This window comes from Aethalodelphis obliquidens, unplaced genomic scaffold (assembly GCF_003676395.1).
Source record: "Aethalodelphis obliquidens isolate GAN/ISIS:26980383/991018 unplaced genomic scaffold, ASM367639v1 scaffold32, whole genome shotgun sequence".
Lineage (NCBI taxonomy): Eukaryota > Metazoa > Chordata > Mammalia > Artiodactyla > Delphinidae > Aethalodelphis > Aethalodelphis obliquidens.
Window position 1 is genome coordinate 3,580,239 of NW_020837976.1, and position 17,578 is coordinate 3,597,816.

The following is a 17,578-nucleotide window of genomic DNA, read 5'->3' on the forward strand; positions in this document are numbered from 1 at the left end:
AAAACTTTATGGTACTTGACAATTAAACTAACAGTCGTAAAATTATATATTCCTAAGAAATAGCATTTTTTTCTTAAACATAATAAGAAACTTGCAGAAACACAATTATGAGAAACTGACAACTCTTTCATTCTTAAAAAATCTATTTTATAATAAAATAGTCTCTGAGTTTTCTGCTCAGTTTTGCTATAATCCTAATACTGCTCTAAAAAATAAACATTACTAATTAAAAACAAATCTGGAATTTCTCCCAGGGTTCTGAAATAATTTGTGAGAAGCTGAATTGCTACTTACTGCAAGTCTTGGTCCTAAAAGTTAGAAAACAATATTGTGATTTATTTCCCAGTGCTATTAACAGGAGACAAGGTACCTATTGACAATACCTATGTTTTAAAGACAGTTTACCTTTCCTAAGAGCATTTTATTCACATGAATTCATTTATTTTAGCATCCCTGAGAGTATAAACAAAAATTACTTCCTAAGGTCCAAAATTGTGTAGGTTATGAAGTTGGCGCTGAAATCTGGTACTATTGACCAGTATTTAACATTCTTCGTTATACTGTGCGCCCATTAAAAGAAAACATTTATGTTACAGTAATTGAAACAAATGAATTATTCAGTTGGAAGGTATGGCTTTAGAGTGAGCTACTTATTTACGTAGTCCCAGAGCATAGAGAATATGAAAATAATTTCTGCCAGTCTACAAGTTCTGGCATTATTCTGCCACCAGAACTTGCAGAGGAGAGCACTAAACAAACCCCACTTCATTCTGAACGTAGAAATTCTAAATAAATATTAGCAAATCAAATCCAGCAACGTATTTGTTAAATGCCGTATTCCAACCTAGTAGGGCTTATTCCAAAAAGGCACTCGTGGTTCAGCCCCAGGAACTGCGTCCCTGTTATCCGCTGCATTAAGGAAGTCATTGATAAAACCATTCACTCCTGTCGATAGATGCCCAGATGGCATTTAATGAAATGCACTACCCAACCCAGATTTTAAAAAACCGAACAAACTATTAGCAAATTAGAAAGGAAACCTCTCTATTTGGTAAAAATGGGCATCTACTAAAAGCATGCAGCAAACTGTATTTCATGGTGCAACATTAAAACATCCTCTTTTTCATATTCTTTTATATACTGTATAATAACGTATACACATCGTTTGTATTAGAATAGACCAAGGATACGTGCTATGCTTGCTTAATGTTCAGTATTTTAACTGGAGGTCCTACCCAATTACAATCGTCTATTGTAAATGAAGAGACAGCACTATCGTTACTTGCAAATGGTTTCAATATCTCCCTGGAAAATCCGAGAGAAAAAGAGATTAAGAATTATAAAAATTCCTGAGTATAATAATGTGACATGTACAAAATCAACTTGAAAAAATCCACAGGTTTCCTACATACCAGCAACATTCACTCGGAGAATAAAATGGAGAAACAAAACCCTTTTGCAGTTGCCACAAGTGTTATAAAATGCCTAAGAATACACCTATCAGGAAGTCCCGAGTAACTGGAAAAACACACAGTATCCCTGTAGTGACAGTGCTGTAGCTGTAAGTCCTGCTGATTTTAATTTGGCAGTAAATGTGCTCCATTTAATTTGGCAAAGATTCGTGCTTTTATCCTTCATGGCTTCCTCTGGAAGCAGATAAAAGCTTGCCAACATTTTTTTCTCCTTTTACCAGCAAGGAGACTGAGGCTTCAAGTAGTTTTTGTGACACAGTGTATCAGCGCACAGTTCATGAGACAAAAAGCCTGTATAGTAGTAATTCTTGGTTTCCTACGAATCCATTTTCTATATTTTCTTCAGGGCATGTGCATTTCTTTAAAAATTAAACTGGGAATCGAGTATCAAATTGAGGCTAACCCTCTTTTCTCTGCTGGGTTGTGGATGTTTTAATTTGTAACCATAAAGACTCCCATAGATCATTTTTATTCTGAATTGTTTTGGTGAAAAGGGAACTATATTTCCACTAATTTAATGGCTGTTCATTGTACTTCCTTAATGAGTGATCAGCCTAGAAGTAGAATTAGTTTTGTAGTTATGCTTGCTCCTGGGGTAATGCCTTTAAGCTCCGTAAGTGGTCTCCGTACTTCCCAGTTCTATTCAAGTGCTTGTGACACATAGAGCCTGGAACTTTCTTCACAGTTTCATCTTTAAGGAAGTATACTGTTCTAGTTTCCCAAGGCTGTTGTAACAAATTATCACAAAGTTTATGGCTTAAAATGACAGAAATTTATTCTCTCACAATTCTGGAGTCCAGAAGTCCAAAATCAGTTTCTCTGGGCCCAAATCAGGGTGGTCAGCAGGGCAGCGCTCCCTCCGGAGGCTCTAGGGAAAGTCCATTCCTTGCCTCTTGCCTCTGGTGGCTGCCTGCATTCCTGGGCTTGCGGCCACATCACTCCAGTCTCTGCCTCCATCCTCTCACATTGCCTTCTCCTCTGCTTATGTCAACCCTCTCTCTGCTTCCCTCTTGTAGGGATACTTGTTGATCGCATTTAACGCCCCCTGGATAATCTGGGGACTCTCCCTCATCTCCAGATTCTTAGCTTAATCAATCACACTTGCATCCCTCTCCCTGAAGAAAGCATGCAGTTGGAGCAGAATTTGAATACTAGTCAATTACTAGCTCCCTGACCTTGACTGAGCACTTATAGTTGTTGAACGTCAGTTTCTTCATCCAAAAATGGAACTAATGCATACCTATCTCAGAGTCTTTGAAAGGGTTAAGAGAAATAACGTTGATTCAAGTATTACTTGGCTTCTTTTTTTTCTTTTCTTGGATTCAGAGCTTAGTTTTGACTCATCTTGGTGGCTTCAGAGTCCAGTTCCATCCTGGGCACCCAGCAGTTGCCTGATAAATGTTCACCGAGTAGTTTTCTATCCTCTGAAGGGCAGCGTGGCGTTGCACTGCCATGCACTGAACCCCAGCTGGGGTCAGCTTGGTAGTGATGGCCCATCTGGAAATATCCTGGGGGTGATAGTTGAATGCCATTAACTTGGGAAACTGGGGAGGTGCATGCAAAAGCAGAATCCCTAACCCTGTGGTTTCTGTGCAAATAGGCTAAATTGAATGCATGTGTGATGCAGGGAAAGAAGTATTGATCCAGAAAGGGGAAAGTTAGAAATGGGAGTAATGAGTGTCCAGATCTCTCTACACACACACACTTGCTTTTCATTAGAGATTGATTGATTTTTTACCTTTGGTATCTGGCTGTGTGCTCACAATCAGTGTAAATGTCTGACTTAAGAGCTGGAGGCCTGTTTCATTCCTGTGAGGTTCCCTTCAACTAGGTGTTGAGCTAGTTGAGAACAGGAATTAGTGATACAGTGATGTGTATGTTCCGTGGCTACCTTCTGTATCTTCCGAGCACTTGTGGGTGGTGATACAGGATTGAACGCTACAGTCTGAACCTTGCTGATAGCAGAGTGAAGTGTCACTGTGGGCCACCAACAGTTACTGGTCCAGCCATGGCCGTGGTTACTGAGTCATTTGGCTTCCAGAGTTCCTGAGTCACAGACTGTCCTGCCGATCTCCTTGCTGACTCATCTGTGCCCTGTGTGGAGTCCTGGGGCCTCCTGCAGTGACCATGCATCACTCAAGGAGCTGAGGAATGTGGTGGGTCTGATCTCAGGGAAACCAGCAGCCCCTCTTCTAAGACCCTTCATGCCCCCAACCTGGCTGCCCTGGGGGAGAAGAGGCAGCCAGGGGCCTTGGAAAGGGAGTCGCCTGGGAGCAGCAGCAGGAGGCACACAGGGAAGCACAGAGAGGAGGGCTGAGTGCAGGGCGGGAAGAGAGGCGCTGGCACCTGCGGGAGGGAGAAAGGAGCGCTCCTGGGCATGTGTCAGCGAGGGCAGGCTGTGTCGCATCTTTGGGACATTTAGGATTTATATTATTACTGATGCGTGATACTTAACGCCTGTCGTTGCTGTATCTACGGTTTAGTTTACCTCCCTTTTATCCTGATGGTGCCTTTTGTGCTTATGGCATCAGATCAGCAGACTTTGAACGAGATCTTTCATGGAAGAAAACACTAAATGTATTTAACCAGGACACGGTGGCACAGGCATTTGAGGGTCCGCTGGGGTTCTGGACAGCGCTAGATGAATGCAAAAGCCGGAAATGTGATCTGGACCCTCAGAGAATTTCTGAAGTGTTGGGAGAAGAGGGCTGATGACCAGAAGCATTCGGAGAACATCACCGAGTTGTGTGGTAGAGCGTGAGGGGCTCCCCGAACAGGGAGAGGCTGGGGCTGGGCTAATGGACTGGCCCTGGGCAGTACTGACTGCCAGTGTCTCTGGGCCCGGTGGGTGTATGCAGGAGGGTGAGATGCAGTCCCTCTCCTGTCGAGCTTACCTGTACCATGGAGCCAGATCAGCAAATCATTGTATTGATCACACACCAAGCTCTAGCGCACGTGTGCACAGAGACCGCTGTGGGAGAGGGTGGTGTGAGCCGAGCCCTCACTGGTGGGTCCTTCTGACCGAGCAGAAGGAGGAGTGGCCTGCGCTCTGTTCAGCTCACAACCATGTGAGGGGAAAGGGGGCGTTTTCCCAGAAACCTTTACATCACCCTCTTCTCTACTGCTTAATCTGCTTGACTACCAAGGGAAAGGATGCTTTTGAACTAGGATGCTCGTAATGTTAAAGACAGATCTTAGCCAGTAACTGTTGTCATTTTTTCCTTAGTGTCAAATCAACAGTGCCTTGACTTCCTTCCATACTGCTCTGGAACTTGCAGTAGACCAGAGGGAAATCCAACACGTGTGTCTGTATGAAATTGGTAAGTATCGAATGTCTGTCCGGTCCCTTGTCATTGAAATAGTATTAATGCAATAGCTCATGTCCAGCTGAACGTCCAGCTTCTTGTCCTGCAGTGTTAACGCATTCCTGTGCACGTTTTCATTGTTAATGCTCTTCAGTTTGTGTCTTTGTGAGATGCCTGCCGCTTTGTGTAATAATAGGACTTTGTTACCATAGCGCAAGTAGTGGTACTTAATGAATTCTCATTTCTTCTTTCTAATATTTTGCTCCTTATAACATTTAGATTCTAGGATGGTAGGTAAAGTTAAATTAATTGAGTAAAAACCATTTGTGAATATTTTATTGGACTGGATATTAGAATTCAGGACTGTTTTCTCTTCCCTCCCACCAATGTTTACCTGAGAAGAAAACTACAGCTTAGGAGAAAATTGGGCACGTAGATTCCATCCAGCTCTTCTGCCAGCTAACTTGGAGACCTCACCCTCATGGCAGCCCCTGGAGCTCAGGCGCCTGCCCTGGGAGCAGCTGTGTAATTAAGATGAAATTAGCCGGATGAGCATCAGACAGGATGCCTGGCCACATATGTTAGCTGCTTCCTCCCGCTTCTCCCCTCCTGGAGGGGAATTTATAGACAGACTTGGAGGCATTTGTTTGCCACTTGCTTGCCTGCTGTAGACATAATTGTCTTCCTGAATCTTTTTTTAAAGAAGAGTGCAAACTAAAAGATTGAGAACTGCCCAGTAATCAGCATTATGTTTTAAACGCCTGTTATAGCTTAGGGAGTGGAGATGAGGTATGATCCAGTGGGAAATGTATTTTCCTGTAAACTCTGCTGGAGCTCTGGTTAGTAGCCATAATGTGGAATGGAACGTGAAACACATTATCAATGTGATGTTTTGAGTAAGACCAGGCATCTCTGATTTCACAACCGATGAAACAGTATAGGACTTGAATGGAAGGGACTAGCTTCGATGTCCTTTTATTTCACTTGTTTAGGACACTGTTATCTTTTTTCTTGTAGTTTCATTGAGATACCTTTGACACGTAACATTGTATTTAAGGTGTACAACATGAAGATTTGATACCTGGATATACTGTGAAATGATTATGGTGGCCTTTTTTCGTGTGTGCACTGTTTCCGGGTCTGTGGCAGGGTAGAATGTCAGAACGGAAGGAATCTTGGAAATATCGAAACCCAGAACTAAGGACTTCGGAAGGTTAACTCAGGGTTGGGGTGGGGGGAAGTGGGAATAGCAGAGTCAGGACTTGGCCTCCTTATTCAGCTGTGGTGCTGCCTCCCACCTCTGTTGCGGCGTTTAATTCAAATCTTATCCCGATGTCCATTTTAGGATGGAAAGAATTAGCCCCCATGTTTACTCTAAAATATGTCAACTTCATATCATATCCCACAGAATTTGACACTGAATTTTCTGAAAGTGTGGCTCCCCTTCGTCCCTCTAGTTCAAATGGTAGGTCTAAGGTGACACGACTGCTTCATGGTGCAGCGGATAACAATTTTTTTATGGAGGCAAATCGTGGGCAGGAGAGAGCAATGGCCTTCGACCCTCAGTTCTTCCCTCTTATTAGCCGTGTGACCTTGAGCAAGTCCCGAAGCCTCTTCAAGCCTTAGGCTTTCTCCTTGGGCAGGTGAGGACACTGTCAGCCACCTTTCCAAGACTCCACTAGGATTAACAAGAACTACATCAGATGCCTGCCTGACACACAACGGGATGGCTCCGTGGATGGGAGATACCGTTACTAACAACGAGGGATAAAATTCCTTGTTTCCTTATTGCTGCTGCCCCCCGCCCCAGCCCACCCAGGATGCCACCCTAACAGTGTTTTGCTCTGGGAGAGGTGGGGTCCTTTCTCTGCCCCTGCAGAGGGAAGGGTGGCAAGTACTTGATTTCTCACTGGCTTCCTCTCCAATTCTCAGGAAAGGTTGCTAATTGACTGTGATCATAAATGCACAGGTGAGCGTGGGAGGCTTTTCGAGATGGTCACTGTGTGTGTAATCTACTGGCATCGCTTCTTTCTTTGCGCCGGTGCCTGCTCTTGGGAGAGAAGAACCACCGTGCTTGGGTTGATCTCCAGCCGGGGGAGGCAAATCGGCCGGTTTCCCTAGAAATTTTTACTTTCCTCCCTTCTATACTGCTTCATTGGTTGTGAAATCAGAGATGCCTTGTGTACTCAAAACATCATATTGAAAATATTTACGAGGGAAAAGATACTTAGGAAGTTTTCAGGCTGTTGACGTGGAGCCCTCACAGAGAAAGTCAGCAGAATAAGACGTTTGTAACGTACAGATGGGCTGTAGAGCGTATTACTTTAGGGTCCCGTACTAGAAATATCTCTTTCACAGGTTGGTGCAGCATGATAGAGCTGAATTTCAAGGATGCGTTTGACTCCTTTGAGAGGCTAAAAAACGAGTCCCGGTGGTCCCAGTGCTATTACGCCTATTTAACCGCAGGTGAGTAGACCATGGTCTGCACGGCCCGCAGCGCGCCCTTCTCTGTCTCAGATTAGCTGACGCGCGTTGGCCGGTGGGAGAGTGATGGCAGAGGGTGCAGAAGTTGTGTTCTTCACAGTTTCCCACAGCGTGTGTTGTTTTGGGCTACGAGTAAATAGCAGCTGAGGAGCAGCTCTCCCCAGCCCATCTGAACAGCGGGGTGGTTCGGTGCTGCACTCCCTGTCCCTCCCCACGTCCCCTCAGGGCTGGGTTGGTCACATGCTGGGTCCCGGAAATGCTTATTGTGAGCTTTTTGTTTTTGTCCTAAACAGCCTCAATTTACCCTTACCGCTCTCCTTTATTTTCTCAAATCTATTTTTGATTTATTAGGAATTTAAAGAATTTTAAAACATGTCTTTTAAATCGTGTTAACGTCTTTGTTTAGATTGTTAGTGCCCTGGTTACAGAGTTGTACGGATTTTGAGTAGTCTGTTCCAACCTTGTTTTACTTATTAACCCTATTATAATTACAGTGTGATTTTGCAGAACACAAGGTAATTCAACAGTGCATGTCATTATAGCAGAAACAACTGTAATGTCTGATAGGCATATCAGTGTGTATTGCCTTTTTACCCTTAAATGAAGAGATAGAGACATGCTGCCACCTGGTGGACAAAATAGCTGTCTGTGCCCTGAGCTACAATACATGAAGTGCTGTTGTGATGCAGAACGGTCCAGGTGGAGATTGAAGAGACCCAGGTAGTTGTACATTTTCTGCCTCTAACGATGAGCTCTCCTTACACACCCATATAAGTGATTCTTTTACTTAAAATTTAAGGCTAATCCAAACATTATTTTCAATATCTTATTTCTCTGAATATTTGGATTTAACAAAACGTCTCCTGTCATTCCATCCCCTTAACTGGTCTCTTTAAAATAAGATAGAATTAGAAGATGGTGACTAACGTGTCTGTCCTGGATGTTCTGAAACTACAGTCCGTGAGCAGTCAGGACGGAAGGCCCTTATACTCACAGGCCTTCCTGCAAGCCCCGCAGGTATTAATCCGTTTTCGTGTGGCTCTTATAGCTGATGTTTGAATAGGATTATTTTCAGTATGCTGCTTAGGATACTTTAAGGGTTGGTTTACAGAACTCACAGGCATCTCAGATGAAGGTAGCAGGCTTGGTGTGCGCAGCACGTGGATGAACGAAAACAGAGAGGCTGCAGCGCCCCCCAGCGGTCGTTAGGGTGTAATGGGGCCACGTAGTCACTGTGGGCAACTGTTTCTTTTTAATCGTTGTTGAGCATAGAACATGAAGAAATAATGGTACGGTGTGGGTGTGTAGAGGAGCATTTGTTCTCCAGATACTGGAAATCGCAGGATCATACCAGTTGTAGCAGATGATAAAGCGTGAAAGACTCTAGGTGCCACCTCTCCACGGGGCCTTCGTGCAGATGTGTGAGGAGCTCCACCTAAAGAGTACGTGGGGAGGGGAGGGAAGGTCGCTCTGTCAAGCTCTCAGAGAAGGCTCCTTGCAGGAGCTGTCATTTGAGTTGGCCTGAAGGACAGGTACGTGTTACAGGCAGCGTCGGAGAAAATGGGCATTCAGCGACCAGAAACACTACCATTCGGGGCTTAGTTCCTTGTGCTATTTCTTTTTTTATATTTATCTCTTTTTTTGTAAGAACATTTAAGTTCTACTCTCTTGGCAAATTTCAATTTTACGATACAGTATGATCACATATAGTCACCATGTTATACGTTAGATCTTCAGACCTTATTCATCTTATGGCTGAGAGGTTTTTTTTATTACAGTAAAATATACATAAAATGTATTTTAACCATTAAAAAAAAAGGTTTTTTTGGCCGCACCACGCAGCTTACAGGATCTTAATTCCCCAGCCAGGGATCGAACCCAGGCCCCCAGCAGAGAAAGCCCAGAATCCTAACCACTGGACCGCCGGGGAAGTCCCTATTTTAACCATGTTTAAGTGTGTGGTTCAGTGGCATTAAGTTCCTTCACAGCCATCACCACTGTCCAACTTCATTGTCCCAAACTGAAACTCTATGCTCATTACACAATAACTCCCCCCTCCCCAGCCACTAACCACCACTGCTGTACTTTCTGTCTGTGTGAACTGGATTATTTTAGGTAAGTGGACTTGATGGAAGCTGGTTTATTTCACTTAGCGTAGTGCCCTCAAGGTTCATCCATATTGTAGTATGTGTCAGAATTTCATTCATGTTTAAGGCTGGATAATATTCCGTTGTATGTACAGACCATGTTTTGTTTATCCGTTCATTGTCAGTGGATGCTTGGGTTGTTTCCACCCTTTGGCCATTGTGAGTGATGCTGCTGTGAACACGGTTCTTTTTGAGACCCTGCTTTCAATTCTGTTGGGTATGTTACCCAGAAGTTAACCGAAAAGCTTAGTCTTAATGGATGAGCCAAGCCTCCTAAGTTCTGTGTGGGTCTCAGACTTAGGGTAAATCAGAGACGCTCATGCTTTCAAACATCTGCGTCTTTTAGAGCAACTGTCTGCAACTGTACTGAGAGGAGGTGGTGTATATTCTTCAGAATCTGAGGTATTAGTGTTGTAGAACTGCAAAGGCGATTCAGATCCTGTTACTGTTGATGTTTATGACTCTCTTGTGTACCCACAGTCGCTCATTCTTTTTTTAATATTATGTGACTATATAATAATGTTACCAGTTATCTGAGGAGACCTCAGGCTAGGGGCAGCGGACATTATTCTTTTTAATTGATCTACTGTGTGACCTCAGGCAAGACTTTTACTTTCCTGGACCTCTACATCCTCTGATCTATAATATATTGGAGTTGTTTTACAGAACGATCACTGAACTTCTTCCTGGTTTTGAAATGTTATAACCCAACCGATGAGGTCATTTTGGATGGGCTCAGGCCACCACATCTGGAGCAGTGCTGCTCTTATATCTGGGGGTGATCTCTCCTTTTGAATATTCAGCCTAATCCCACTTATTCCCAGTAGAAATCTTCTGCCTTTCCCCTCACCTTGATGACGTCAGCTTTCTGCAAACCTTGCTGCTTGTGCCTCTTTGACCCTTCCGTTAGCTGCCCATCCTCTGACATGCCATAGCCCTGTGCCTGGCTTGACCAAGCCCCAAAGTGCGAGTACGGGACCACCCAGTTGTAGGACTACTCGAATAAAGAAGAAAGAACTAGCAAATCAATGGACATTCCAACTGGGGGTTGAAAAACGATATGTGGCAAAGACAAAAGCAACAAAAAGAACAGAAATGAATTCATCTTCATGGGAGTTGAAAAGAGGACGACAAAGAGTAGTTGGTAAAGTTCCAATGAAGGGATGGGACTGCAGCCTGGTGTGAAGTTTGGAGAAGGTAGCGAGCAGGTGAACCAAAGGAAATACGACTACGTCTTTGCCGGGGGCTCTGGGTGGGATGAAGATAGCATGCAGACCATCAAAATCTTACCCCCCTCCAAGGCTCAGCTTGACTCTTAGTTCCTCAAAGCTGCCCTGATCACTCCAGAGAGAAACCATCCCTTCCCTTGTTGAGCTTTTCCAAAAGTACTTTGGTGCCAGGACTCCCAAGGCTCTCATCACTATATACATTGTAGCTCTGGACTGTGTGTCTTCTCTCTCCAGCTGAAATGTAAGTTTCTTCTGGGTGTAAACGTGTGTATTTCTTCTTCACATTCTTGCTGGCGGCTGTAGGTGGTAGGTGCCCAGTAAACGTGCAGGACTAATTCATGCCTTTCTTGCCAGGTGCAGGGGTATCCTTCTACTACCGTGAGGCTTTCACAGTCCTCCTGGCTCCTAAGTGTTCTTGCCTAGATTCCTTTTTCTTCCACTTTCTGAGTATGTGAGCCTAAATGGACTGTAGTCTGCGATAATATCTGGGGGTTTTGTTCATGTTCAAGACTAGACTATCTTCCCCAAAGAGGACTTAGGACTGTAGTTTTCCCACCTGTCCCCGCCCCCCCCCCCACCCCAAAGCTCAGGGAACCTAGCGCCAGGGAAATAGATTTTTTTGTTTTGTTTATTTTGGGCTGCGTTGGGTCTTCGTTGCTGCGTGCAGCCTTTCTCTAGTTGGCGAGCAGGGGCTACTCTTCGTTGCGTTGCCCAGGCTTCTTGTTGCGGAGCACGAGCCCTAGGCACGCAGGCTCAGTAGTTGTGGCACAGGGGTTAGTTGCTCTGAGACCTGTGGGATCTTCCCGGACCGGGGATCGGGCCCGTGTCCGCTGCATTGGCAGGCGGATTCTTAACCACTGCGCCACCAGGGAAGTCCCGGGAGATAGTTGTTGAAATGGTGGAACGACGATCAGCAGGGTGGTGTAGTCCCACGGGTAACAGTCTTTTAAAATATTTGCTCCCATTTTTTCCTTTGGTAACGTTTTCCAAGTATCATCAACCTAGGTATCCGTTAGTGGCATTTTCCCCCTAATACTTAAGGATTACAACGATGGTTTCTCACAGTTTGTCAGGGAGCCACCGGTGATGTGGACGGGGCACAGATTGTCTTTAAAGAAGTTCAGAAACTCTTCAAAAGGAAGAACAATCAGATTGAACAGTTCTCAGTGAAAAAGGTATGTTGGAACCTGTTGATCTGGTGTGTCATTTATGATGGATATTTGCAACCATTGCCACCTTGGACAGGTTTTAAGAAATCATATGCAAAGCTGGCAACCTAACGCCATGCAAAATGCAGTTCACGACTGTGGAGAGAATTTACTCCCGTGTCATTCTTCTGCTCTGAATGCAAAGTACTGTTTGGTTGCAGATCATTAGAGCAGTTGTTTCTTTGACTGGATAGAGACATTACAGATCCTGTGGAGCTCATGAGCCTCCAGAGAGGAAGAACATCTGTCTGAAGAGCTAGGTAGTCTCAGAAGAATGCAAATCCGCAGAACCTGGGCAAGAGATACAGACTGTTAGTTCTCATAGAGTGAAAGCATCACGTTCTGCCCTAATAAAAAACAAAAGTGTGCATCAAATATCCCAGCAGAAGGGCCCAGGACTGTAGGGACAAAGCCCCAATTTACTTCTGTACTTTTAAGAATACAGTTTAGCTGAATTACCATGGGTTACCTGACAACGTATATCCTGAATTTTCCATGGTTTTAGTTGTAAGTTTTTATTGAATGAACATTGAATGATTTAGTGTGAGTATAAACTAGATTGTAATGTGGAATGCCCCTGAGAGGACTGGGACTAATTAGAAAACTAAAACGTCAATAAGACCGTGACTGAAAGGCATCTAGTATTACATCCTCCATATAAACCCATCAAGTTATTATTTGTCACCCAGCTTCTATAAATTTCTTTGACTTAGAATGAAACTAGATTCATTTCAGTTTAAAGTTTTCAAAATATATCCTGGATCTTGATAGTAGATTGAATTGAATAAGAGAAAGCCATATCTACCAATATATTAAAAATCAGAGAGCAAAATTTAGAGAGAAATTTTCATTTTTAACTTTGCGGGAGGGGATTGTTCACATCAGATATGAACCATGTATTTTTTAATGTCTCTGAAATATTTTTTTTATCTGAATTTGTTTTTTTTTCTAATGTTGCCTAATCATTCCAACTGCTTGCAGGCAGAGAGGTTTCGGAAACAAACCCCAACCAAAGCGCTGTGCGTGCTGGCGTCCATTGAAGTGTTGTACTTGTGGAAAGCCCTCCCCAACTGCTCCCTCCCCAACCTACAGAGGATGAGTCAAGGTAAAAAAACAAAACAAAACTGTGCACGGCAGCTTGTTCCTTCAGTGTGTCACTAATCTCCTCTGATTCAGAGAGTACAAATCTGTCATTCTGGGACAAATGGTGCGATGGTTGAAAAAGTTCCGTCACTTAGGTGATGGAAGTAGGAGGCACTGGAAGGGACAGATGTACTTGCCTTGTCTGCAGTGTGTGGCGATGCACACTGATCGTCAGGGTTGTTAATCCTAAAGCCATGCGGGTGGCTGGAAGCATACGTTTCCACCTGCCCCCCGCAATGAAACCTCTTTTTTCATATGGACATCCATTAAAATGCACAGATATTTAAGCGTACATGCAGTTCAGTGAGTTTTGACAAATATGTACACTGTGGCATCCACCCCATGATCAAGACATAGAACATTTCTTCCACCCCTGAGATTTCCCTTATGCCCCTTCTCAGTCAGGCCCCACCCATGGCAACCCCTGTTCTGATTTTTCTCTCCACAGATTACGTTTTAACTTCGTACAAGTGGAATCAGACAGTGTGTACTTTTTAGTGCGTGGCTTCATTTGTGCAGCTAGTGTCTGTGACACCCACGTTGTATCTGTGTCAGTAGTTTGTTCCTCTCACTTGTTGAGTGGAATTCCATCGTATGGCTATACCTGTCCCACGATTTGTTCATTCCTTCTCCTACGGGACATTTGGTTTTTTTCTGGGTGTTCAGTGACCGTGCGTAAGGCTGCTACAAACATAAGTGTGCAACGTAAGTGTACTGACCTTTTGTGTGGAATTACATACTGATTTCTCTTGAGTAGACTCCAAGGAGTATAATTGGGAACCTACCTTTTTGATTCATATGTTTAAAAAATCATAAGGCTATAAGTTATGGTAATAAAACCTTCATAAAGTCATTTTTATTATAGTTGTAGGAGAAGTTCATGGAGAGAATGTCTTTTAGTAAAATAAAGCTTTACTGGTTATTAAAGAAATATTGTGGGCTTCCCTGTTGGCACAGTGGTTAAGAATCTGCCTGCCAATGCAGGGGACACGGGTTCGAGCCCTGGTCCAGGAAGATCCCACATGCCACGGAGCAGCTAAGCCCGTGCACCACAACTACTGAGCCTGCGCTCTAGAGCCCGAGAGCCACAACTACTGAGCCCGTGTGCCACAACTACTGAAGCTTGCATGCCTAGAGCCTGTGCTCCGCAACAAGAGAAGCCACCGCAGTGAGAAGCCCGCACACCGCAACAGAGTAGCCCTGCTCACAGCAGCTAGAGAAAGCCCGCGTGCAGCAACGAAGACCCAATGCAGCCAAAAATAAATAAAATAAAAATAAATAAATTTTTTAAAAAAGAAATATTGTAACATTTCTTCTAAAGGTATAATGGCAGACATTTGAATGATATTTTATGGTCTGGCAGATTATTTCCTTTGCTCTTCACTGGAACCCAGGGAAGTAGAAAAGGCGGACAGCATTGTTGTGCCCGTTTTATAATGAGGAAGGCGAGACTCGGAACAGGTGACTTGCCCAGCTCCCATAGGACCAAGTGTCTCTGCTGCTGGTCTGAGGATGGCACATTGACTAGCAAAGCTTTCAGCTCTCTACACACAGCTTCATCTTCCTGGGAGCATGAAGATATTTAAACCATGCAGCTGGAAAAATGATTACATGGTGAGAGTGCTGTGTTAAAACACAGGGACTTCCTGGTGGCGCAGTGGTTAAGAATCCACCTGCCAATGCAGGGGACACGGGCTCGAGCCCTGGTCCGGGAAGATCCCACATGCCGCGGAGCAACTAAGCCCGTGCGCCACAACTACTGAGCCTGCGCTCTAGAGCCCGCGAGCCACAACTACTGAAGCCCGTGTGCCTAGAGCCCATGCTCCGCAACAAGAGAAGCCACTGCAATGAGAAGCCCACGCACCGCAACCAAGAGTAGTCCCCTCTCGCCGTAACTGGAGAAAGCCCACGTGCAGCAACAAAGACCCAACATGGCCAAAAATAAATAAATAAATAAATAAATAAATTAAAAAAACCAAACACACACACATACAGTTATCCATGTGTATCTGTGGGGGATTGGTTCCAGGACCCCCTACACATACCAAAATCCGCGCATGTGCAAGTCCCTCATATAAAATGGTGTAGTATTTGCATATAAGCTACGTGCACTTTTCCATGTTTACTTTAACTCATCTCCAGATTACCTGTAATACCTGATATGATGTAAATGCTATATATGTAGTTGCAAATACAATGTAAATAGTATGTAATTAGTTGCTTTCTGGAATTTTTTTTTTTCCCAGAATATTTTCGATCCACAGTTGGTTGCATCCGTGAATGCAGAACCCGTGGGTATGAAATGCCACTGACTGTTCATCCAGAAAGATGGTTTTATAGAAAGCAGTTACCTTTGGAAATGTAGTCTTAGTCACATATATGCTGCTCTTTTCCAAAAGTGATTTAGTATTAATATTTTGGACTTATTCAAAACTAATGGCTGTATAAAATTTGTCAGATTTCTTTGTAGTCACACTTGTTTTTGATCAAATGTAGCGTTTTCCCTTGAATCACATACTTTTATCATCAGAATTCCCTGCAGATGCCTGTTGCTTATTTAAACAAAAAAAGTTCCCTCTCAAAGGTCAAAAAATTGGTCAGTGTTGATATTCTAGAGCAAAGTAATGCAACTCCAAAAGAAGTTGTGCGCAAAGGCCCTGTAATTAGGGTGTGTAACCCTCCTAAGGGGATTACTTGAAAGGAAACAGAATTTTCTCGGATGTTCAAGTTCTGCTCTGTTTAAAAAGATTCATAATTTTAAACCCATCCCTGGTTGTAACTCAAAAGACCAGTAAGGAATTTTAGGTATTCTTTTTTTTTTAAAATACATTTATTTATTTATTTTATTTATTCATTTTTTTAGTTTTTGGCTGCATTGGGTCTTCATTGCTGCTCGCGGGCTTTCTCTAGTTGCGGCCAGCGGGGGCTACTCTTCGTTGCGGTGCACGGGCTCTAGGTGTGCGGCCTTCAGTAGTTGTGGCATGCAGGCTCAGTAGTTGCGGTTTGCAGGCTCTAGAGCACAGGCTCAGTAGTTGTGGCGCATGGGCTTAGTTGCTCTGCAGCATATGGGATCTTCCCAGACCAGGGCTCGAGCCCGTGTCCCCTGCATTGGCAGGTGGATTCTTAACCACTGCACCACCAGGGAAGCCCCTTAGGTATTCTTTTTAATGCACAAGTGCAGGATCATGTGTTTAGAGATAATTAAAACAGACATGCAAATATAAAATGGTAACTGGCAGGCACAAGAACGATCATCACTTAATGTGACTAAATATTCTCTGAGCTCCTTTCCAGCTGTCAAAATAGACAACAACGATGTGGCCCTGGGGAGGGAGGTGGGCTCTGGAGTGAATATGAGATAATTCTCTAATATTTTTGCTAAAAATCCAGTTAAGAGAGCTGTTAATTAGATTATCTCATTCTCCAGTGTTAAGCAGTAATGATCCAAATCGACGCAGTCATATAGAAAACAGGTGAAGATCTTTGTAGAGAAATAGTTAAGTTCCAGGAGAAAAAAAGCCACCTGATTGTGGGTGATAGAGGTCATCTGCATTGATTACACTCTTCCCATCAGGCCCACACAGCTTTGTGCGCTTAGCTTATCACAGTCCCTGTCTGTGACTCCCTGCATCAGCAGAGCTAGCTGGATTTTTATATTCTTGTCTTGTAATTTCATTCATTCCCTTCCTCACCCACCTGCCCATCTCCACTGCATTCTTCCTCTGCGTTTTAAGGATGTTACCATGTATTCTCAGCACAGCCGTCAGAGTGCACCTATTAAAACCTAAGTCATGTGGTGGTGGTTCACTTCTGAGACCTTCTGTGGCCTCATCTTATTCAAAGTAAAAGTCTGGATCCATCGAGTGGCCTATGGTCTGTACACACGCCCCCACTGCCATTGCCTCTCACCACGCTTCCCCCCCGCTCACCAGGCTCCAGCCGCACTCCTTACTGATCTTGAACACACCAGGCACGTGCAGCCCTTAGTGCCTTTGCACTTGCTGTTCTCTGCCTTCAAAAGCTCTTCCCACAAATATCCACATGGCTCCTTCACTCATTTTCTTCACGTCTTTACCCACCTGTGGCTTTTTCAATGGGCCTTAACCTGTACCTTTCCGACACACATGCATACTGCTATCCCCTTTCCTGGCTTTATTTTTTACCTTAGTGTGTACACTTCCTTAATACGCTTATTTTACCTATCTGTCTTTTGTGTTATCTCTCTCCTCCACAAAATGTTAGTTTCCTAAGGGCAGGAATTTTTTTCTCTTTGGTCACTGCTGTCATATAGTAGTTGCTCAATAAATATTGAATGAATGAGTAGAATTAGTGAATGAATGAGGGGATGAATGAAGTACATTCCCCTTTCCTTAACACTGCCACTGCCTTAATATCTTTTGAGTACTTTTTCTGTGGAGGTATTTTCAGCCTAGGTTTTTGAGGCACCTCCTGCTTCTATAGGTTTAGACTCTTCTTCACATTTACCTCTTTGCCACTCTACCCAGCTCTTCCAATAACTTCCAAAACTTTTTCTGGAACCTTGAGCGCTCTCTCTCTCTCTCCCTCCCTCCCTCCCTCTCTCTGTCTCTC

General features: G+C 43.9%; 1 protein-coding gene across 3 annotated transcripts in view; it reads left to right on the forward strand.

Annotated features, from left to right (window-relative positions):
- The window catches only part of TTC39C (tetratricopeptide repeat domain 39C), a 101,873-nt gene that overhangs the window by 79,191 nt on the left and 5,104 nt on the right, over positions 1-17,578 (forward strand). For all 3 annotated transcript variants that reach the window (XM_027127620.1, XM_027127618.1, XM_027127619.1), the window contains 4 exons: positions 4,699-4,792; positions 7,136-7,243; positions 11,703-11,812; positions 12,827-12,950. In XM_027127620.1, coding sequence (XP_026983421.1) covers positions 4,699-4,792; positions 7,136-7,243; positions 11,703-11,812; positions 12,827-12,950 — 436 coding nt within the window. The remainder of the gene's footprint in view (positions 1-4,698; positions 4,793-7,135; positions 7,244-11,702; positions 11,813-12,826; positions 12,951-17,578) is intronic.